Source organism: Globicephala melas, chromosome 1 (genome assembly GCF_963455315.2).
Source record: "Globicephala melas chromosome 1, mGloMel1.2, whole genome shotgun sequence".
Taxonomy (NCBI): domain Eukaryota; kingdom Metazoa; phylum Chordata; class Mammalia; order Artiodactyla; family Delphinidae; genus Globicephala; species Globicephala melas.
Window position 1 is genome coordinate 112,197,100 of NC_083314.1, and position 24,968 is coordinate 112,222,067.

Sequence of the window (24,968 nt, forward strand, 5' to 3'; positions counted from 1 at the left end):
ACACATATCAATAATTACCTTGAATGTAAATGGATTAAATAGTCCAACCAAAAGACATAGACTGGCTGAATGGATACAAAAACAAGACCTGCATATATGCTGTCTACAAGAGACCCACTTCAGACCTAGGTCCACATACAGACTGAAACTGAGGGGATGGAAAAAGATATTCCATGCAAATGGAAATCAAAAGAAAGCTGGAATAGCAATTCTCACATCAGACAACACAGACCTTAAAATAAAGACTATCACAAGAGACAAAGAAAGACACTACATAATGATCAAGGGATCAATCCAAGGAGAAGATATAACAATTGTAAATATTTATGCACCCAACATAGGAACACCTCAATACATAAGGCAAATGCTAACAGCCATAAAAGGGAAATTGACAGTAACAAAATCATGGTAGGGGACTTTAATACCCCACTTTCGCCAATGGACAGATCATCCAAAATGAAAATAAATAAGGAAACACAATCTTTAAATGATACATTAAACAAGGTGGACCTAATTGATATTTATAGGATATACCATCCAAAAACAACAGAATACACTTTCTTCTCTTGTGCTTATGGAATATTCTCTAGGGTAGATCATACCTTGGGTCACAAATTAAGCCTTGGCAAATTTAAGAATATTAAAATTGTATCAAGTATCTTTTCCAACCACAACACTATAAGACTAGATATCGATTGCAGGAAAAAAATCTGTAAAAAATGCAAACACATGGAGGCTAAACAATACACTACTAAATAACCAAGAGATCACTGAGGAAATCAAACAGGAAATCAAAAAATACCTAGAAACAAGGGATAATGAAAACACGACAACCCAAAACCTGTGGGACGCAGCAAAAGCAGTTCTAAGAGGGAAGTTTATAGCAGTACACTCGTACGTCAAGAAACAAGAACCATCTCAAATAAACAACCTAACCTTACACCTAAAGCAATTAGAGAAAGAAGAACAAAAGAAACCCCAAGTTAGCAGAAGGAAAGAAATCATAAAGATCATGTCAGAAATAAATGAAAAAGAAATGAAGTAAACGATAGCAAAGATCAGTAAAACTATAAGCTGGTTCTTCGAGAAGATAAACAAAATTGATTAACCATTAGCTAGACTCATCAAGAAAAAAAGGCAGAAGACTCAAATTAATAGAATTAGAAGTGAAAAAGGAAAAGTAACAACTGACACTGCAGAAATACGAAGGATCATGAGAGATTACTACAAGCAAATATATGCCAATAAAATGGACAACCTGTAAGAAATGGACAAATTATTAGAAAAACACAACCTTCTGAGACTGAACCAGGAAGAAACAGAAATATAAACAGTCCAATCACAAGCACTGAAATTGAAACTGTGATTAAAATCTTCCAACAAACAAAAGCCCAGGAACAGATGGCTTCACAGGCAAATTCTATCAAACATTTAGAGAAGAGCTAACACCTATCCTTCTCAAACTCTTCTAAAATATAGCAGAGGGAGGAACACTCCCAAACTCATTCTACGAGGCCACCATCACCCTGATACCAAAACCAGACAATGATGTCACAAAAGAAGAGAACTACAGGCCAATATCACCGATGAACATAGGTGCAAAAATCCTCAACAAAATACTAGCAAACAGAATCCAACAGCACATTAAAAGGATCATACACCATGATCAAGTGGGGTTTATCCCAGGAATGCAGGGATTCCTCAATATATGCAAATCAATCAATGTGATAAACCATATTAAAAAATTGAAGGAGAAAAACCATGTGTTCATCTCAATAGATGCAGAAAAAGCTTTCGACAAAATTCAACACCCATTTATGGTAAAAACCCTCCAGAAAGTAGGCATAGAGGGAATTTACCTCAACATAATAAAGGCCATATATGATAAACCCACAGCCAATATCGTTCTCAATGGTGAAAATCTGAAACAATTTCCTCAGGAAAGATCAGGAACAAGACAAGGGTGTCCACTCTCACCACTATTATTCAACATAATTTTGGAAGTTTTAGCCCCGGCAATGAGAGAAGAAAAAGAAATAAAAGGAATCCAAATCAGAAAAGAAGAAGTAAAGCTCTCACTGTTTGCAGATGACATGATACTATACATAGAGAATCCTAAAGATGCTACCAGAAAACTACTAGTGCTAATCAATGAATTTGGTAAAGTAGCAGGATACAAAACTAATGCACAGAAATCTCTTGCATTTCTATACACTAATGATGAAAAATCTGAAAGAGAAATTAACAAAACAGTCCCATTTACCATTGCAACAAAAAGAATAAAATACCTAGGAATAAACCTTCCTAAGGAAACAAAAGACCTGTATGCAGAAAACTATAAGACACTGATGAAAGAAATTAAAATGATACAAACAGCTGGAGAGATATACCATGTTCTTGGATTGGAAGAATCAACATTGTGAAAGTGACTCTACTACCCAAAGCAATCTACAGATTCAGTGCAATCCCTATCAAATTACCAATGACATTTTTCACAGAATTAGAACAAAAAATTTTACAATTTGTATGGAAACACAAAAGACCTCGAATAGCCAAAGCAATCTTGAGAACGAAAAATGGACCTGGAGGAATCAGGCTCCCGGACTTCAGACTATACTACAAAGCTACAGTAATCATGATACTATGGTACTGGCACAAAAACAGAAATATAGCTCAATGGAACAGGATAGAAAGCCCAGAGATAAACCCACACACACATGGTCACCTTATTTTTGACAAAGGAGGCAAGAAGATACAATGGAGAAAAGACAGCCTCTTCAATAAGTGGTGCTGGGAAAACTGGACAGGTACATGTAAAAGAATGAAATTAGAACACTCCCTAAGACCATACACAAAAATAAACTCAAAATGGATTAAAGACCTCAATATAAGGCCAGACACTATCAAACTCTTAGAGGAAAACATAGGCAGAACACTCTATGATATAAATCACAGCAAGATCCTTTTTGACCCACCTCCTAGAGAAATGGAAATAAAAACAAAAATAAACAAATGGGACCTAATGAAACTTCAACGTTTTTGCACAGCAAAGGAAACCATAAATAAGACGAATAGACAACCCTCAGAATGGGAGAAAATATTTGCAAATGAAGCAGCTGACAAAGGATTAATCTCCAAAATTTACAAGCAGCTCATGCAGCTCAAAATCAAAAAACGAAACAATCCAATCCAAAACTGGGCAGAAGACCTAAATAAACATTTCTCCAAAGAAGATATACAGATTTCCAACAAACACATGAAAGAACGCTCAACATCACTAATTATTAGAGAAATGCAAATCAAAACTACAATGAGGTTATCACGTCACACCAGTCAGAATGGCCATCATCAAAAAGTCTACAAATAATAAATGCTGGAGAGGGTGTGGAGAAAAGGGAACCTCTTGCACTGTTGGTGGGAATGTAAATTGATACAGCCACTATGAAGAACAGTATGGAGGTTCCTTAAAAATCTAAAAAATGAACTACCATACGACCCAGCAATCCCACTACTGGGCATATACCCTGAGAAAACTGTAATTCAAAAAGAGTCATGTACCACAATGTTCACTGAAGCTCTATTTACAATAGCCGGGTCATGGAAGCAACCTAAGTGTCCATCGACAGATGAATGGATAAAGAACATGTGGCACATATATACAATGGAATATTACTCAGCCATAAAAAGAACCGAAATTGAGTTATTTGTAGTGAGGTGGATGGACCTAGAGTCTATCATACAGAGTGAGGTAAGTCAGAAAGAGAAAAACAAATACTGTATGCTAACGCATATATATGGAATAAAAAAAAAAATGTTCTGAAGAACCTAGGGGCAGGACAGGAATAAAGATGCAGGTGTAGAGAATGGACTTGAGGACATGGGGAGGGGAAAGGGTCAGTTGGGACGAAGTGGGAGAGTGGCATGGACATATATATACTATCAAATCTAAAATAGATAGCTATGGGAAGCAGCCGCATAGCATAGCGAGATCAGCTTGGTGCTTTGTGACCACCTAGAGGGATGGGATAGGGAGGGTGGGAGGGAGATGTAAGAGGGCGGAGATATGGGGTTATATGTATATGTATAGTTGACTCACTTTTCACTTTGTTATAAAGCAGAAACTAACACACCACCGTAAAGCAGTTATACTCCAATAAAGATGTTAAAAAATAAATCTGGTCCCCCTGTTGGAAGTTTCTGAATTATCTTGGAAATAGACTGCAAAGCCAGACTGAAGGTTGGCCCTAGTGAACCATGATGTATCATATTTTTTAAACTTATGCTATATTGTTATAGACAGACTCTTGCAAGTTACTTCACTCTTACTCCGAAAGGAAAACATAATTTTATGAAAGAGACTGGAAGATAAGAGGTGCTCCCCACTAAAATAATTTAACTGATGCATTTATCTTAGTTTGTGCAAATTTGCTGATATATATGTTTGACATTAATAAAGGTAATTTGTCAAGTTTATTTTATAACCAGTTGGTCATTTAAAAAATCATTGAGAAATGCAGTCTCCAACTTACAATGGTTCAACTTATGATTTTTTGACTTTATTGTGGTGCAAAAGCAATACACATTCAATAGAAACCATACCTCGAATTTTGAATTTTGATCTTTTCCTGGGCTAGTGGTATGCAGTGTGATACTCTGGTGATGCTGGCTATCGGCAACGAGCCGAACATAGCTTCTAGTCAACCACAGGATCATGAGGGTAAATAACCAATATACTCACAACCATTCTGTTTTCCACTTCTGTACAGTATTTAATAAATTACATGACATATTCAACATTTTATTATACAGTAGACTCTGTGTTAGATGATTTTGCCCAGCTAAAAACTAATGTAAGTGTTCTGAGCACGTGTAAGGCAGGCTAGGCTAAGCTATGATGTTCCGTAGGTGAGGTATAGTAAATGAATTTTCAACTTGAGATATTTTCAACTTACAATGGGCTGGAGGAAGATCTGTATTTTAAAACTACTTAAAGCTATTAAAACTATGTACAAATTCCTTAAAGGCACCAACACTCTCATAAAGATAGAAAATTTTAGTTAACAACCAAAAGCAAATATGCAGGCCGAAAAGAGATCTCTGAAAGTTAAATTAAAGGCTACTGATCATGTTCTTATTACTAATAAAAAGAAGTGCCTGTTCCCCCTGGATAAATTTCTTGTTTAACTAATTCTTGTGCTTGTCTGCCTTTAAGGATATTTGAAGTAGTTCTAAGCCCTTAAACTAAAAGCTAGTGGGAGGGAGATGATGGAGGAGCAAAAAATGGACCTAAGGAAGGGGTCTGAGGAAGATAGGACTTTATCCCTGATTTTGTTCTCCTGGCTTGTCCCACAGAGATCAGCTGCTCACTGATGACTTCCTAACATTTGACCTTTTCTTGCAGCATCTGGGATAAAAACCTCACTAAATTCATAAGTGTCAAGAAAAAAAGAAAAACAAAAGGAGCAAGGCACTTACAGAACGAATACTTTGTGAATACATTATGGAAGCCTTCTCAGTCTGAAATTCATTAGGTATGAACTCACATCCTTTTTCGTACAGTCCTGTTACTCTGTCGGATTTGCATGATTGGGTGACACAGCTTCCTCCTTGACACTTCTGTAGTACATTTTTACCAGTAATAGTTGACGGACATCTGAAAATATATTAAGGTTAGATGTTTAGGTGTAGGTGATATAATTTAGAAGTGTTGGACTCTGTGGTCAGGTTCTACAGATGGCTTTGTCTACGATTTCCTTTCATAATTCAAGAAATAAATACATCCCCTTAAATAGCAAAATTATTAAATTCTCATTAGAGTAATTTCTGTTTGCCAGAAAGTATCTGAGGGGTTCCCAAGATGATATCAGAATGTGTTTCTATGCAGCAGAAAACTAAGCTTACAGCTATTGTTAACAATTAATAAAGACCAAAGTCCTAAGGCACTTCCTAATCTAGTCCCTCATCCCTGGAAAATCAGGAGCCCTCTTTTGTTTACCTTAAAAATTTTGCTGAAATTTTTTGTTTGTTTTTATGTAACTAGTTTACATCATACAGTTTTTGCATAGTTCTTGTGTGTTCATAGGTATATTAGATTTTTCTTTACACACTTATGACTTTTGTCACTATTATAAATGGAGTACTTTTCACCCACATCTTATTTTATGAGTATATAAATAATATATGAACACTATAGGAAATTTTGAAAATAGCAAAAAAGTATAAAGAAGAAAAAAAAATCATGTCCCACTGTCAGAGATAAACTACTGCTAGCATATTGAAGCATTTCCTTCTCTATGTATAAGCATAACATTCTACGTATAGCTTTGCTTCTTGATCTTAAAAAACTTAGTATTTTAGTACATTTAAATTGTGTTGTTATAATTCACATTATTCTTTCAAAATGTGATTTTAATAATTTCATATTTTGATACTACAACATGAATTTAGCCTAATTTACTTCATTTTGTTTCCCCCCAAAAATTTTTCAGTGCTAAAAGTAAAACTTCCATGAATAAATAAAATGTCACATAAAATTTTGACTCTGTTTCCAAGTTTGCTGCATGACTGACTCCCAGAATAAATGCTCAGACCCAGAAGTTTGAACATTTTAAAGCCTGTTGATAGAGCTCATTCTATCATTTCCTTTAAAATGGATTGTTAAACATGAAATTACTGGAGCAAGAAATAGAAAAAATTTTAGAGATTTGATATGTGTCACCAAATTGCTTTCCAGAAAAGTTATGCTGGTTTATTCCTCTAATAACCATCTATGGGAGCACTCATCCCACTGACAGTCACTTACTAGGCAATAAACGATTCTCATCTTTGTCAAATTTGCACCTCTTTGATTACTAGTAAGTCTGAACAGTTTTACATTTTTACTGGCCATTTTTATTTCTTCCTTTGTAAATTATTCTTCTCCTGCGTCTATTTTTCTATTAGGTGTTATTGTTTTCCTACTGGTTTTCAAAAGTTCTTTATGTGTTATAATACTAAGTTTTTAAAAGCCTGTTTTTTTAAATTTTTGCAAATATATTTTTCTGTTTCTTATTTTTTAATTTAGTTTATGTTTGACTTATATGCAACAAAATTTTTAATTTATATGTAGCCAAATTTATTATTCTTTTAGTTATGTCTTTTTCCAATTCTTGAATGTATAGAAAGACCTTCACCATAGAGAAGTTTGATATGTATTAATGTTCTTCTAGTTTTCATTATGGTTTTATTTTTTATATTTAATGAGTCTATCCAATTGAAAGAGAGTCTGTTAATTTTTTCCCCCCACGTAGTTAAAAATTGTCCTGACATCTTAAGAAATATTGTCTTTCCTTGTAGATTTATAATTCTAGCTGTATTAATTAGTAAATTATTGTGTAAGTGTCTGTCAGTTCACATTGTTTTAATTAACTTAGCTTTATTGTATATTTAAAATTCAATGAGAAAAATTTCCTTTATACCTATTCTTTTTCAAAAATGTTCTCGGGTACTATCTACTGAATAAACTCTGGGACTTTAAAATGAGGTAAAAATAGAAGTACTTTTGATTAGAGTTTTATAAAACCTATATATTAATTGGGGTTGGATTTACATATTCCATGAATTGAAAATCTCTCATTTAATCTTGATTTTCTTTTAAATTCTTTAGAAGGATTTTATGCTATGGTTTTCTTCAAATATAACTTTCACATTTCTTAGAGTTTTCTTCAAATATCTCTGGTTACCTTATTGACTTCCCTTATCAATTTTAATTTCTATTTTTTCCCTGAGGCTTTCTAAGTAGACCACATATCGTCTGCCTAGAAGCAATTTTCTCTCTCCCTTTCTAGTAGCCCCCCCTCTTTTAACCTCCCCAACATGTTATTGCATTGGCTACAACTTTCTAAACAAGATTAGATAACTGCTAACAGTGCCCACTCTTATCTCATTCCTGGGAATGTCTAATGATTCCCTATTAAATATGAGGTAGGCAGTTGGCTTTCAATTGATGTTCTGCATCATATTAAGGAAGCCTTCTACTGTAGGCAGTACTGTCATTTTTGTAATTGTTTCCAGGCCTTAAGAGTAATTTAAAAAAATTGGTAGATAAGCAATAAATGCTATTTGTATGTTATAATAAGATTTATTGTTAAGAGGACATGGTAATCATGTCAGTTTTGCAAATGTTATCTGTGGAAGGATGAACATGCTGTATATGTGGATATTTCTGGAATATCCCTAGGAAGGAATAGGTACTAGTCAGCTTTTCTCTCAAGGGGATATACAGTGTCTGTCTGGAAGCTTAGCAAGAAGTGGGAAAGGCAGATGTCAGGGCTGAATGGCATCCGTGGGCTGCGATTTGAGAGGTCCATCCAACATATGATCACCTCAGGGGAGTGGCCATGGGGAGTGGTCTCTGAGGTGCGGAGGGAACAAGCCAATCAGATAGACTGTGTACGGCTCTGGGAGGCACTTAGTGTCTTTTTATACCTAAAGTGACATAAGAGTGAGGGAAAATGTCATGGTAGTCGACCAAGCTGACAGAGTTTGAATGTAATAAAGAAAGGGGAAAATGGAGAGCAGTAATGCTCCTGTGGGAGAAAGGGGAAGCCAAGGCTGAGCTCTGAGCCCAGTGCAGCTTCCCTTGGAAACTGTGCTGAATAAAGACAGTAACCAAACCAAAGCTGAGTGCGTCTCCTTAAACAGCCATCAGGGGAGTCGAACTGGAAGCAAGAGTGAAGAGGCGTGTTGTGCCAGCTCTAGTCTTTAAAAAGAGGTGGTTGTTTTTAACTGAGGCATAAATGTGCAAGCTTATCAAATTCCTTTTCAGAATCTGTTGGAATAATCATTTAATTTTCTTCTTTTACTTGATATACTATATTAATTACTTACCTAATATCATAGCATTTTCAGACTTCTGGAAGACATCCTTCTTGACCTTAGTGTGTTTGTTATTCCCTTAATTATGCCAGGTGTAACTTACTATCCTTTTATTTAAAACCTTTTTAGAAAGCTGTATCTACAGAATTCTTTTTCATGCCATCTGTCAGGTTTTAGTATCTGAATTATGCTAGCTCTCTAAAATAAATTGGGAAGTTCCCTTTTACATTTGTACTAAAGCAGTTTGTTCCCTGAAACTTTTGATTGCAAGAACTCACCTGTAAAATCACAGCAGCAGAGGTACTTTCTAAGTGTTCAGTTTGCTTCCTATTGACACCATACAAGGTTTTATTCAAATTGGGAGAAGTTTTCTGTTTTGTTTTAATACTTGGACTGTCTTCCAGCTAAATTCCACAGTCTCTCACAGGCCCATTCAAACTGACATAGTTCACACAGATAGTATTCTACCCTCAAGGCACTGAAGCTTTGTTCATGTCACTGATTGTGATACAGGAAGATGGAGATACTGAACATAACCTGTGGATTTCTTCTAGTTGTACACACACACACAAAGAGGCAAATGATTTGTAGCTGCAGAGTAGAGAATTCAACTAATTAAGACACTTGTAAAGTGAACAAAAGTAGTAGTTTTATGGGAATCTGAAAAAGACGGCACTAAGAGTGAGAGATAGAAAATAAGACAAAAGACTGACATTTTTAAAGTAATCAATTCAAGACAAAATTGTTTGCAATTTAAAATAGTTTGTGAAAAGTTAATCAAAATATACATACATTACTGGTTTTTTTCTTTTATTGGATAAGTAGAATTTCTGGTCATTATCGTACTCGTTAAATACTCCCCATCGTAGATGAGCCCATTCATGGACAAATACCCTTCCTGTGAAAAAGTATTTTAAACACCTGATTACAATAAGAATGGTAAAATTACCCTCTTAAACTAAGAGAAAGTAATTCTTCTGAATGCTATTATGCTTTGCTATGTTTTTTTTTTTTGATTAAAGTTTCGATTTCCTTAGAAGGAACAATCTGATACGACAATTGCACATTTCTGTAAAATATGACTGTTTATTTTGGATTATCAAGTGTCAATTAGGCACCTAGTAAGTGCAAGGCAGCTATTCATACAATGATAAAACAATTGCCCTGTCCTCACATAGCTCATGGTCTAGCAGATGACACACATCATTTTAGATAACTATAATCCTTAGGGGTGCAAGTGTAATGATGGAGGTCAGCACAGGCTGACCTATAGGGCAGCCAGGGCAGCACCCCCAATAGGTCCTTCTCCCTAATGACTCATATGTGGACAAACCTCAAGCCCGGCCTACTCCACATCTGCCTTTTTCTTCTTTGACCTATTCTCATCTTTCCAGTCTCATTGCCAGTTACTTCTGAACTACTGCAACACTCACTCAACTGGCCTCCATGTCCCCAGTCTTCAATGACTCGGCTATGGTGCTCAGGGTTAAGTCCAACTTTTCAATATGCCTACAAGGTCCCTGATGATTCAGGCCCTATTCCTCTCTGCAGCCATATTTCTTGCTCTTCTCCACCCACTTCCAAAACTCCATAATGACAATGGATTCTTGAACTCCTTTTACTTTCTAGCCGCGTCATGCTCTTGCTCGTCTCTGGTCGTTTTTACATATTTTTCCTTGGTTTGGAATACTCTCTCCCTATCTCTGACTGAATAACTCCTACTCTTCTTTCAAAATTAGGCTTATATCCACCTAGAAGCCTTCTCTGACATCCTCAAACTGGTCCAGGTACCCCTTCTTATCACTTTCATTATATTCCATTATGGCATTTATCATGTTATATTGTCATTGCTTCTTACTTGCCAGTCTCTCACTACAGACTCTTGTCTCCATGAGAACAGGTACCATGACTTCTTCACTGACATGTCTGGGCACATACTGTCTAGAACTTAATAGATACTTAGTATTTGTTAAATTTGGATGAATGTTAGTGACTTATGTACAGCTCAGTTTTTCTGGAATGTAAATTCCCAGGTAGGCTGAATTTGGAAGGTTAAGTGAGGAGGTGCATGTTAAGTAACCCTAGTATCTCACATTAAGGATTTTAGATTGTTCTCAGTGCTAGGGAACAACTGATGGCCTCTTAAAGGGAAGGGAAGATTGTGAAGTAGCAGGCGTGGAGTCACAGTACAGAAAGGAGAGAGTATAAAGGAATGACATTGTATATGGTGACCTTGATGGCTGGAGTGGGCCCAGGAGCGGGTTGGAGCAGCTAAGCAAATCAGTTCAACACATATTTATTGAGCTATACATTGGCAATTTTCTGTTCATGTTATGGGGGTGTTGTAAAAGAACAACAAAGAGGTGTGTTTGTTGGACACTTCTTTCTGAGAAGGTCTGTAAAAGTGCTCTAGGGTATTTGGGAGTGGGGCATGCAGGCACCAAGTGCTATTTTGTTTGCTTGTTTGTTTTCTCTGCCTTGCCTATTTAAATGAAGAAAATCAAATTTGTTCTAATCTTTTCAAAATGGTAAAGAAACCTAGTACAAGTTATTAGTTAACCTAATTAGTTAATACTAATCACACTTGATTATACTTGGAAAGTACATATTATATATACTCCATTGCTGGTTTCTTTTAATCTTTTCTCCAAAGATTGCTCTATTTGGTTCATATGGGAATGCTAAATGATATTTTGTGAAGGAAAATTTGGTTTTTTCTTTAGTCACATATTTTTGAGAGCTGAACAGCAAGGATATTCTGTCTGATACTCAAAGTGAGGTCCAAGGTCAGGCAGTATCAGCATCACCTGGGAGCTTGTTAAAATGCAGATTCTTGGGTCCTACCCCACACCTACTGAATCAGAATCATTTTAACAATCCGTTTATAGAATGAACGCACATTGAAGTCTGAAAACGTTATGCATGTCTGCCATCTGGTAGCCACTACCTGAATTGCAGGCAGGAGGTTTAATTTGTTCAGGTGTCTCCCCACAGAGCTATAGAAACCCAACATTGCATATTAAACTATTTTAGAGTTATTATCTGATACTAATATGAAAATTAAAAATATTATATTTACACACATATATATGCAGAATATGAAGAAAATAAATTTCTAACTGAGAAATGAACTATTTGGAATCTGTTTTACATGAAAGAAACATACTATAATAGTCTATTTTATGTTCTTACTCAGAAAGATAATGCTATTGTTGATCCATTTGCAACGTAAAATTATTAAGTTATGAGAAATATAACAGAATATTTCATCTCTACCCATACCTTGTGGTCCATATTGAAGCAACTTTTTTCCTGCTAGGAACCCAGGAGTCAGATAAATTTTATTACCCTTTTCTCCACAGCCTCCCATATGCTCAGTATAGGGTCCATCGTTACCTGTTGGATTAGGTTCAGCAACCAGAACATCAGCCTGAAATTTAAGAAAAAGTTTCGTCATTACAAAATTTCAGCAAATGAATTGACCTTACTTCACACCAGCATGTTCTGAAACAATTTTATTCGATTCTAGAATATTTTGAAGAAAAAAATCTGAGTCACAAAAGAAAACCAAATTTGAAAAAAGAACTTGATATTCTCACATTTTTGTAGGTCTCAAGTTTGGGTTTCACATATTCAGGTTTTGTGTTCCAATTTTGAGGAATCAAAATGGCAACATTTTTGAAATAGAATCTTTTTTCTGTAGCTTCAAACAGATATGGAGATGCCTCGGTCACCATATCCTGGTCGGGGGAGGGGGGAACAGAAACAAGAGCATTTAATGACAGAAAAAAAGATGAAATTACCAATTATTCAAATTTACATCTGTATCTCACATTTCCAAAAACTAGCTATTTATCAAGCTTGGAAGAGGAGATTATTTTGTTAATAATAATAGCTAGCCTTTTTTGAGATTTTTTACCACATGCTCTGTGTCACAGTGTAATGGTTGACAGTGAAGACTCCAGAAGCAGACACTAATCCCAGCTGCACCACTTATGGTGGGACATCAGAAATTTCCTTGAAGGAGTTCCCTGGCAGTCCAGTGGTTAGGACTTGGCGCTTTCACAGCTGGGGCCTGGGTTCAATCCCTGGTTGGGAAACTAGAATCCCACAAGCCTCATGGCGTGGCCAAAAAAAAAAGAAAGAAAAGAAATTTCCTTCAGCCCTCCTGAGCCTCAGTTTCCCCATTTATAAAATGGAAAATATTACAGTGACCAGCTCATAAGGTTGTTGTGAGGATCAAATGAAGTCAAGAAAGCATTTGGAACCATGTCTACTTAGCACAAGTGCTTATCAAATATTAGCTCTTAGTTTCATTTTATATGATCCTTTGAGGATCAGTGAACCTTTAAGGGAGAAACTGAGAACTAGAGAGTATTATAGTCTCAATATCTCACACCAAGTAGTAGTGGAGAGAAACTCAAATTAAAATGAATACAACTTCAACACCTGCTGACTCCTGTAATAATTTGGGGGCTAACTAAATGTTATGATAGTATCTGTTTTTAGTATAGCACTAAGTGTTAGATATAAGGAAGTGGCATAAGTATATAATCTCTTTTCAAATTATGCCTAAATTTATTTCTCTAAAACAAAAGAGCTGTAGCATTAAATTATAAATGCCTCTGCAGATTCCCTGAGATGCATCAGGATAAGATAGTATTGATAGAAAGGGTATTACAAGATATTTATTATAGAAAGGGAAATTGAGTCTATTAGGGCTGAAAATCACTGAGAAACACAAAAGTGAGTGTAGACAGAGGGAAGAAGAGGACTGACGACTGAGCTCCAGGAGCCCCAGTATTCAGAAGTGGGAAGAGGAAGAGCCAGCAAAGGAAACTGAGAAGGAGCAGCTGGTGCACGGGAAGGAAATCAGAAGGCATAGGGTGAGAGTGTTTCAGGAAGGAGAGAGTGATCATCCGAGTTGAATGCTGCTGAGCAGTCAAGGAAGATGAGGACTCAGAACTGAGCAATGAATTTGGCAACCTGAGTAAACCATTTTGTGCAATGGCGACAACAGCTCCATATGAGTGAATTCAAGAGGGTGGGAGGTGAGGAGGCAGAGGCAGTGAAAACAGACAGCGGGTCAAGAAGTTTTCCTACAAATTAAAAGGGAATTGAGAAATGCAGCAGTAGATGAAGGAAGACTGCAGGGCAAGGGAGTTTGTTTGCTTTTTTAATGGGAACTATTATATGTGTATGCTAATGGAAAAAAAAAAACCGATAATGCAAGAGAAAAAAGGGATCATTGCTGGAGGAAAGTCCTTGCTGGAATAGACCAGAGTGACTAGGCTCCAATGTCTAGGAGGTTGGCCTTAGGAGCAGAAACAGTTCATCACTGTATGGGGAAATAGTACTTGGGTACTGATGCAGGGGTGAATCCTGCTCTGTTACTTGCTAATGGGTTAAACTTGCGGAATTTATTTTGTCTCCCTGAGCTTCAGTTTCCAACCTTTCACATGGTGATAATAATGGTTGCCTTGCTAGTTTTATAAAAGCTCTCCAAATGATTTGCATCTCCTTCCAAAAAAAGCCAGATTTTAAACAATTGCTAGGAGAATTTAACATTTTATAATTTTTTAAAATAAAAATACTGAGCCAATATCACCAGAAAGCTGAAAAGTAGGTATAAAACTTCCTATGTTAGAGTATTATATTACAATTTGACTTGTGAAATGTAAATTTTCAGTGTCTCCTAGGAAGACGACTAAGCAGCATGAAATGTCTTCTATGTTTTAACAGAAACATTAATAATGAATCTTTGCTTTGGCATCTGTTCCATATTTTGAGAAAGTGACCTCATATCCAAAAAGACACTTAATCTTTTGAGGTTTGAAGAATGTTGAGGATGAAGTTTATAGGATGGGCTGGTAATTCCTTAAGGATAGGGATAGTATATTGTTCACCACTGGATTCCTGGTACCTGACATAATGTAAATGCTCTGTAAATATTTGTTGGACTAAGGAACAAATGAATGAGTGAAGAGGTTATAATGAGGGGCAAACTCTCCAGGAGCACCAAGACCAAAGATGCCTGGGCTCCCATACATTGAGGAGGCCCCAAACGGCTCCTGTTGTTTATCTTTCTTGTGTGGTGTGTGTGTGTGTGTGTGAGAGAGAGAGAGAGAGAGCGCTTCTCCCTGATTCTCACTCCCTCATCTTATGACCTGTGCTCCCACTGCTTATGCAATACTGATGAGAGTGTAGTCTCCCTGGATGGAACTGCTGCAGCGCCACCTGCCGGTATTGCAGGTGGAGAGACGCTCGGACTGCCCTGCTGAAGCAAGTACAATATTTAAGAGCTTACTTAGAGGCTTCTGCTCACACAGGGACACCCGGGGGAGAGTCTCCCCAGAAAGCAGAGACTGAGGGATGACCAGGAAAGTGGCAAAACCCACAGTGAGGTCCCTCGACTGCAGGTCTGGAACATCAAATAGGAACTCACTTTTATTAACTACTCATTTAGGGACTCTGAGCACACTATTGCCCTTAAAAGTGCTCCTGTGACAAAGAAACGTGGAAACCAACCTCTCTCATACCCAACTCACTTAGGGCTCATAACAAAAAACCAATTTAATAATTGTAAGGAGAAGTATATTTCTCAGGAGGAACCCCCCAAAGAGAGTGAGGTGAAAGTCCTTTTGCTTTTGCTCTAAAGCACCATACAAATACAAATTACCACTGTCCTTAGAGATGCTAATGTGCTCCTTCCCACATGTCCCTGAGCACCACTGACTGTCCAGCCGGAGACAGAAACATACTGGTCACATTTTCCTCCAACACTTTCCTGGTCTCTTGCTCCAAGTGGCTATTTCATTTTTTTCTGATGCTGTTCCTAAGTTTAGAAGCAATCAAAGACTCACCCAAGTTTTCTGATTGTTAAGAAATTTCAGAAGGCATGAATTTCCCTTTCACTGATGGCAGTAATATCTGATGGTCTTCTGGTTTAAGCAGGTGAACTTCCTCTCCCCCTCAACTGCTGTACTTCTCCAGCCCCAAACTCCTCTTCGTGGTAGAGATGGTTCTCTCCCCAAACTCCATCTTTCTGGGTTTGCTCCTGTTCAGAGCAAGGAACCTTTCAAGGAGACCCTTGGGGCCCTTGCCCTATTAACTTCTGAGCTCACACTCAGGAACTTTGCCCAGAAACAAGTCTCAGTCCCTTTGGCTTGGTGAGGAATGATGAGCTCTTTCTATCTAGGATTAAAAGTAGACCTGGGGACTGATGATTTGCCTACCATTTATTGAGCTCTTACTGTGTACCAGGCACTCTGCATGCATTTTTAAAGTTTTTCTAAGTTTTTTTTTTAAAGTTTTTCTAAGTTTTTGAGATAATTTTAGACTTAACAGATAACATGCAAAAAATGTACAGAGTTCCCATATACATTTCACCTAGCTTCCCTTTTATGCATGCATTGTTAATCCTCACAAAGCCCTGTGAGAAAGATACTTATTATTATCCCCATTTTATAGACCAGTACTTCTGTTCATTATGCAGCACCACCTCTGTGTGTGCTACAGCCGCTTTCCAGGGTGGTCTTTTATAAGACATTTCCCTCATATTCTTTGCTGTTTGCTGTTGTACAAAACCTCTCTAATCCCTCTATCTTAAAACAGTTAGGTGCCTCTGCCTGGACAGGAAGAGTCCTCTTCCCTAATTTTTCCTTCCCCTACAGAAAAAGCAACAAGTGAAGTGAGGCTGCTCAGCAGCCCCAAGAGGACACTTTGCATTGGGGCTGGGAAAATGCAGGGTTTCCTCACACTGTAAGGGTCGGGCTTGTTCTTAAGTTAGCGATTTGCATCTTGGACTCCTATATTAGAATTGCAGAGAAGCAGGTTACAATTAGGAGGATAAAAGGAGACTCTGATATGAGCCAGTGGTAAAATCAGGCAAAGGAACTGCCCTCTGCGCATCTCACAATATCTGCCAAATGTAGTTGGCTCTGCCTTGGTTGCAGAACTAAATAATTTTCAATGAAATCATTTATTAAGTGCCAACAATATATCAAGCTCTGAATTATGTGCATTGCATTTATTATCTCATCTCTCGGAAGAATCATAATGGTTGTGTTATTATTTCCATTTTATAGTTGAAGAAATGAAGACACAGGTATAAAAAAAAACTTGCCAGTGTCACGCAGCTGGAATTAGAGAACTCACGTTTCCTCTATCACAATATTATGCTTAATTTTTCAAAAAAGCATGGATAATTACCATTTACGACTTACCTTTATTTGTTGAATGAGTGTTTCATCTTCTGGCACATTAGGGTCAACTGCAATGACAATGCCTTCATAGCCATTATTATTCAGCTGAATGAGTGAATCACTCAGGGCCCCTTCCAGAAGGTGAAGGACCAAGATGAAAACCGAATTCTTAAATGACCCCATTGCTGTACATCTGCCTTTGGGTTCTCTCTTTGGAAAATGTTAGTTATGGAGGCATCTTTCTTTACCCCTATATATATGGATATGTAAACGCACAGTTTTCCAAGTTATCAGAGGTGGTTTATCACAGGACTTTAACCCCTTGACCCCAAATTGTTTCACAATTGGATTTGTCACCACTAGGAGGAATGCTAACTATAGCTATCATTATGATAACTATAATTTCATCTCAAATTTTGTGTACTTTTAAATATTTTATTTTGAAAGGAATATTAGCCTTGCCTTCACCTTTGCCATTTCCTGGGAACAAGGGTGGGGAGCCACGTCTGGTTGCCTGGAAGGACTCACAGCTGACAAGCAGCTTTGCCATTGAAAGATGTTTACTTCTTACAAATGTTTGTCCAGCCAGGGACACTGACCCACCCAAATCCACCCTCTAACCCCTGCCTGCCCAGTGGAGGCCTGACTGTTCTGCGTATTCAGTACGCATTCATTAAGTATAAACTGTATATCCAGTTATCCCTCATGGTGGTCTTTATTTTTATCGTCTTCGATCTTTCTGTAACCTCAGCACCTCTCGTTACTCCCTTAGACAATCTACTTGCACCAAAACATTAGCAAGCCACATTAGATATTATTGAATATTCTATAATGAAAAGATAAAATTTATATCTCACTGTGCAAGGGAAACTCCCTCAAGTTTCCTCATCAAACCTCTATTTCACTATTCCGTAGCTTCTACTGCCCAGTAAAATTCAAATTAACATTCAATTATTTTACTGAAATTAAATGTCTCTCAGAACATGAATAGTGGACTGCCAGCTACTGCATAGATTATTTTAAGTTTGCCAAATCTCAGTTGAAAACTCAAATTGGTCTACCAATTCAAATTGGTCCTATATTCAAATTAGTTGAAATATCCCTTCATCTCATAACGTCATTTGATCTTCACACAGTGATAAGCATCAATTTCATCTTGTCTGTCTTTGACACTCACTCATAAAAATTAAATTGGTACTTGTTGCTAATAATTAGTACTTATTGCTTAAGTATGTAATCTTTTTTTTTTTTTTTTGCGGTACGTGGGCCTCTCACTGTTGTGGTCTCTTCCGCCGCGGAGCACAGGCTCCGGACGCGCAGGCTCAGCGGCCATGGCTCACGGGCCCAGCCGTTCCGCGGCACGTGGGATCCTCCCGGACCGGGGCACGAACCCGTGTCCCCTGCATCGGCAGGCGGACCCTCAACCACTGCGCCACCAGGGAAGCCCAAGTATGTAATCTTTAATCAATCAAAAGTGAAGCATTGGAATAGAGTGGAAGTACTCAATGATAAAATAGTTGTCCAGATAATCTAAATATACTTTTATATAAAAATAATTTATTCAATTCTTATTGAATAAATGTATGCATTTATTATACATATGTCATAAAATATTTTACATTTTAAAATATCTCATACCCCGCCCCCCACTATACGTGTATCTCCTGGGTTCCCTAGAAAAGAGAGTCTAAGACAAGCTTATGTGAAAATGATTTGCAAGCTTAATCCCAGAACAGTGAGAGTGAGAAAAAGGGGAAATGATTCAGGGAAGCCTGGGAAACAGTGAAAGGTGCTTACTAAGCTGGCTCTGGAATAGTAAACAGACCCAGCAGGCCACCCTGCAGGTGCACCTGCCCTGCTTTCTGGGATGTCTCCTAATGGGCTATAGGAGGAAGGAAAAGTGTTTGGCCCCTTCTCATCTCCTACAGGTGATCACCCTTCTGGCTGTGTCACCCAGCCCATTCAGCAGCTGCTTGGAAAGAAAATCCTATGCCCTGTGGTGTATAAAGAGCCAAAGATTCCAGGTGGTGCCTGTTGACCTCTGGTAGTAGAACCACTTGGGCCTACAAGGAGTAGGTAGTGACTGAGGAGGAGTAAGTGCCCATTGGGTCAGGCGGACAGGTGGGGCCAAACAACCCTAAGGAGCTTCAATAAGATGAGTCCAATACAATTTACTTCTTGAACTGCTCAGATCCACTCACGTCCTTTCATTCTATCTAGCTCCAATATTATAAGTTAAGGCTGGAATTGGGGGCAGGGGCACAAGCTGTCTCACTTTTTCCCTGAGAGAGGGTACAAGCCCTCTCATAGAATCATTCATAGAATCTCCTTCGAAGTGCTGGCCAATTGCAATCTCCTAAAATACCCAAAGCGACAGAGTTATTGAAATAAATCACAGTGCCTGCTGCTATAGCTGGTCTCAAGGCCATTATAGATATGTATTATCTCCTTCCTTCATCACCAATTTCCCTCATTTTTAGCCAGCATTTTGACTGATCTGTGTTTGTTTGGTTTTTTTCCTGTTGGTATAACCCAGCCTTTCCTTACTGAGGGGTCTGAGCCTTTAGTTGCCTTGCCCTTGCCGGGCTGTGGCTGGTGCAGGTGCCTATGACAGGGGTCACCGGTATGACAGATCCAGATTAGGTGCCTCCTCATATTTTGTGTGGCCTTCCCTGCTGGCTGGGCCTTGGCTGCTCCCTCAATGGAGAGTCCTTGCTGCTGCCTCGGTTGCCTCATCTCCTAACACCACTGGCTCTTTGCTTCCCCAGGGAGAGGGCGGAGTTTAGCATGGCCTCCACTGGACAGGGTGTGGTGGCAGCCCCACTCTCTCTGGTGCCCAAGTTCAGCCTAAACAGATTCACAGAGGCTTTGGCTCACATAAAGCATCACCCCATGGCACCTGGGATCGGACTTTGTCAGAGGCAGTGCAGATGGGCCAAATGACACAAACCAGAGGTGCAGGGAGTTAGCACCCTGAGAGACAAACTTTCACCAAAGTTTATATTTCCAAATCCCAGAAGTCTTTGTTGTATACCCTTCTAGTCAAAAACCTCCGAATGGTAATTGCGATACTGACCTCCAACGCCACGCTGATTAATTTTACCTGTTTGTGTACTTTATATAAACAGAAATATAAGTATGCCCTCTTGTGTTTGGCTACTTTCACGTAACATTTTCTGCGTGAAATTCAGCCATGTTGTGTGTAGCAGTAATATGTTCTTTTTCCATTGTATTTCTTTGTAAAAATATACCACAATTTACTTACTGCTTTTGATGAACATTTGGATTATTTCCTGTTTGGGGCTATTTTAAATAACACTGCCATAGACATAAGCATTGACTTCAGTTGGGTACATACCAAGAGTGGAATTGCTGGGTCACAGGGTATATGTATGTCTAGCCATTGTCGATCGGCCAAATACTTTTCAAAATTGTTGTATTGATCCACATTTCTACCAGTACAGGGTACTGCTGCTCTTTACAATTTTGTCCACTCTGCGTGGGGTATAATCATATAGTACTGTGATTTTAATTTGCATTTTCCCTGATAACCAATTTTGTTATACACCTTTTCATATAATTACTGGTCATTTGGATATCCTCTGTTATGAAGTGCCTTTCCAAGTCTTTTTGCCCAATTTTTAATCAGGTTAGTATTTTCCTTGTTGATCTAGAGGAATTCTTTATATGTTCTGGGTATTGAGTTCTTTATTGGATGTATGTATTGCAAATATCTTTTCCCAGTAGGTGGCTTGCCTTAATGGGTCTCTTGGATGAACAGAGGTTCTTAACTTTAATGGAATTCAATTTAATTTTTCATTTTATGGGTATTGTTTTTGGGGTCATATTTAAGACAACTTCCCCAAGTTCATGAAGATGTTATACAATATTCTATTCTAGAGCTTTATTGTCTTATCTTTCACAATTAGGTTTGTGATGTATCTCAAATTATTTTTGTGTGTATAGTGTGAGGTAAAATTCAAGATTTTTGTTTTGTTTTCCTCTCTGGATAGCAATACATGCAGATCATTTATTGAAAGGACCATCATTCCCCCCCACTGAATTGCAGTTGTGCTTTTGTTGTGAATGAGTTGACTGCAAGTGTGCAGGTCTGTTTCTGGACTCTATTCTGTTCTATTGGTCTATATGACAAGGCTTACCTCAATACCATATTGTCTTAGTTACTACTGGTTTGTAAGTCTTGATATCTGGTAATATAAACACTCCATATTTGTTTTTCTTATTTCAAGATTATTTTGGCTATTTTTGGTCCTTTGCATTTAAATATAAAATTTAGGATCATCTTGGAAATTCTACCAGAAAAAAACTCCTGGATTTGACTGGATCACATTAAATTTATATGCTCATTGTAATACATTAGCTAAATGACACACCCATCAGTGCCATGACAGTTCTGAGGTCAACCATAAAAGGCCAAAAAGTGGGCGGTGGCGCAGTTCCTGGAAATCTCTACCCCTTCTCCAAAATAGTTGGAATAATCCTCCACTCATTAGCCTATGCAATTACCCAGCCCGTAAAAACTAACCACCTCATACTTCGGGGCCTCTCGCCTTCTGAGATGGCCCACACTCTGTCGGTAGAGTGTATTTATTTCTCCCAAGGTCATTCTTGCCTTTTTGAGATGGACTGCATTCTATGGAATGTGTATCTCTCTAAGTAAGTCCACTTCTTACCTAAAAAAAAAAAAAAAATTATACATCAGTTTGGAAAGAATTGACTTGTTTATAATATTGAGTCTTTCAATCCATGGACCTGGCATATCTCTTCATTTTAAGTTTATTTACTTGATCTCAACCATGTTTTATAATTTTAAGGGTAAAAGTCTTTTGCACCTTTCATTAAATTTATTTCCGTGGTTTTTAAAAGTTTGGGGGGTGCTATTATAAATGGTATTTTTATAAAATTTCATTTTCTGATTGTTTATTGCTGGTATATAGAAATATATTAGATTTTTTTGTACTGACCTTTCATCCATGGAGCTTGCTAAATTCATTATTTCAGGTAGTTTGTAGATTCTTTTGGATTTTGTGTTTATAATTATGTCATCTGTGAATAATAACATGTTTACTTCTTCCTTTCCAATCTTATATCTTTTATTTTGTTTCCTTCTCTTATTACACTAGCTAGGACCCCCCAGTACAACGTTGAATACAGGTGGAAAGAATGGGTATCTTTTTTCTTGTTCCCAATCCCAAGTGAAAAAGCATCCTATATTTGGCCATTAAGTATGATATTATCTAGAGATATTTTGTAGATATCTTTATCAGACTAAGAAAGTCTCCTTGTATTCCTAGTTTGCTAAGAGTTTTCTTTTTAAAAATCATAAATAGGTTTTAAATTTTATCAAGTGCTTTTTATGCATCTATTGAGATTACCATGTGATTTTTTTCTTTATTCTGTTAATATGGGAAATTACACTGGTTGAGTTTTCAATGTTAAATCCCTCTTACATTCCTAGAATAAATTCTTGAATTTATTTATTTATGGGCTATATAAAAAGAAGTGTGTTGCTTAATTTCCAGACACTTGGGGAGTCTCTAGTTAATCTATTATAGATTTCTAGTTTAATTCCACTAGAGTCAGAAAGAATACCCTAAGATTTAAATCATTTGAAATTGGTTGAGTCTTATTTTTTGCCTCAGCTTATGGTCTATTTTGGTAAAACGTTCCATGTGCTTTCAAGAAAAATATTTATTCTGTAGTTGTTGGGTTACAGTGTTTTATATATGTTAGGCCAAGTTAGTTAATCATGTTATTCAAATTGTCTCTTTTCTTACCAATTTCTTGGCTGCTTGTTCTTTTAGTTGCTGAGAGAGGTGTGTTAAAATCTCCAATTATAATTGTGAATTTGTCTATTTCTTTTTCCTTTATTCAGTTCTATCAACTTCTGCTTTATATATTTTAAAGCTATGTTCTTGGTGCAGGCAAATTTAGGATTGTTATATAATTATCATCACAAAATTTTTTTTCTATCTCTAATAATACCTCTTGCATCAAATCTACTTTCATTGATATTAGCTATGGTATACTGGTATTTTGAATATTGAAAAATTAAAAAAAAACCTAATATAACACAGTTAGCACAATGCCTGGCACATGGAATTTATTCAATAAAGTATCTTATCTTTACACTTCTTCTTCACTCCCACTTGCCCAAACCTTAGTCTTGAAGGGAAAAATTGGAGAGGAGCCAACAAGATGGAGAAAGCCAGGGCTTTGCATTAGATGGCCTCAAGTAAGAATGACCAAGGTGTATTTGTAGGATATTGATGTTTAAGAGGTAGTTTTAAGCTCTCTGCCATGTAATACTTCAATATGACTCCTGTTTCCACCCCCTAGTTCATTACCTACTTTAGTAATGGTAATAAGGAAACAGGTAGTCATACATTTTTGATGACATAAAAATTGGTATAAATGCTTTGGAAGGAACTATGTATCAAAATTTAAGTGTGTGTATCTTTCAACATAGCAACTCCATGCTAGGAATTTACCCTGCAGATAGATTCACACAGGTACACTAGATTATATATACAAAGAACAACTCACACAGGTGCATAAGAGTATATGTACAAGGGTAATATAATTTGTCCCTCAAAACATACTTTATAATAACAAGAAGTAGAACTACCTAAATGTCCATTAATAAAGGAATAATTAAGCTTATTTGTTTAACATCTATTTTGTTTATCACTTCTTACTTAAACATCTGTAGTTTTAATAATAGCATGAATTACTTTTGTAATTGAAATAAATTTATACATAAAACTAAAATATTGGACTAAAGACTATCATTTAGAAATCCTAACATGTCAGCATTGGAGTGGTAGTTCTGTCTTTTCTACTCTTAATTTCTACTCTTAATTTCTAATTTTCTTTACTCTTGCATTTCACACTCTTCTTTTTCTTTTATCTTCTTCATGCTCTTGCTTCTTCTTTCCTATACTGGTGTGATGTAAGGTTATACCAATTTTTTAAATGTTCCTTTTGGATGTTTACTAAGTTATATTGCTTCCGTTTCATAAGCCAAGGATATCTTTCTATCGAAAGCAATTGCCCACTGTACTGAATAGCTTCCTCCTTCTTGTGCCCTCGAGACAAGTGTTCCCAGAAAGCAGCTTTTCAATAAGACTTAGCAGCAGGTAGCCTAGAGGAAGTGGGAGATAAAATTGGCCACCATCTGGGTCATTCTCCACCCATCCAGGCTATCATCTTGCTGATAAGAGCTGTGTAGTCTAAGTGCAGGAGGGATTTATGGAAGGATGCATTTCTTTTGACCTTTAGGGACAAGCTCTAATTACCTCCATGCATATGAGCTTCTGTTTCTGTGCCTTTGAGTACTTGTCTCTCTATCATCATGTACTCTATAATTGTATCCCTAACTTTCATATCTTATTTTGTCTCTCTCTTTGTGCCTGAGCTGTGCATTTTCTACTTCCTATGGTAAATGCAAACTAAATCAGATTCTCATTTCTTCAGAGCCCACTATTCATCTCACTTCCCCTCTGCTTCTATTCCCTGTTTCCCTGTATTTTACATTCACAGATCATAACACAGATCTTAACACATAATGCAGCATCCTCCCAACTTTATATCCATTCCCTTTCTTTATTTTTCATCAGTTAGATTTTCTACCAGCCTTATGAATTCAATCCTCTAACATAGACCATCTTCACTTTATTTAAACTATTTTTTTCTATTCTTTTTGTCTTCTCTACTTCATTTAAATCTGGTTCAGTTTTGTTCCCCCTTTCCCCTTCACTAAGGCCACTTTTCTTGTATTCAGGTGTCAAATGTCTTTATGAATGATGCCTTTCTCTTCCTCCCTATAAGGCAAGGTTTCTCAATCTTGGCACTATTGACATTTTTGGCTAATTCTTTGTTGTGGGG

General features: G+C 37.1%; 1 protein-coding gene across 1 annotated transcript in view; it reads right to left on the minus strand.

The window, feature by feature from the left end:
• The window catches only part of CLCA1 (chloride channel accessory 1), a 36,765-nt gene extending 19,412 nt beyond the window's left edge, over positions 1 to 17,353 (minus strand). Inside the window, exons 1-5 of the mRNA XM_030866124.2 lie at positions 17,082 to 17,353; positions 12,456 to 12,596; positions 12,139 to 12,286; positions 9,649 to 9,754; positions 5,476 to 5,653 (exon numbers count right to left, since the gene is read on the minus strand). Of these exons, the coding sequence (XP_030721984.1) occupies positions 5,476 to 5,653; positions 9,649 to 9,754; positions 12,139 to 12,286; positions 12,456 to 12,596; positions 17,082 to 17,243 (735 nt within the window). The 5' untranslated portion in view covers positions 17,244 to 17,353. The remainder of the gene's footprint in view (positions 1 to 5,475; positions 5,654 to 9,648; positions 9,755 to 12,138; positions 12,287 to 12,455; positions 12,597 to 17,081) is intronic.
• Between the last annotated feature and the right edge of the window lie 7,615 nt (positions 17,354 to 24,968).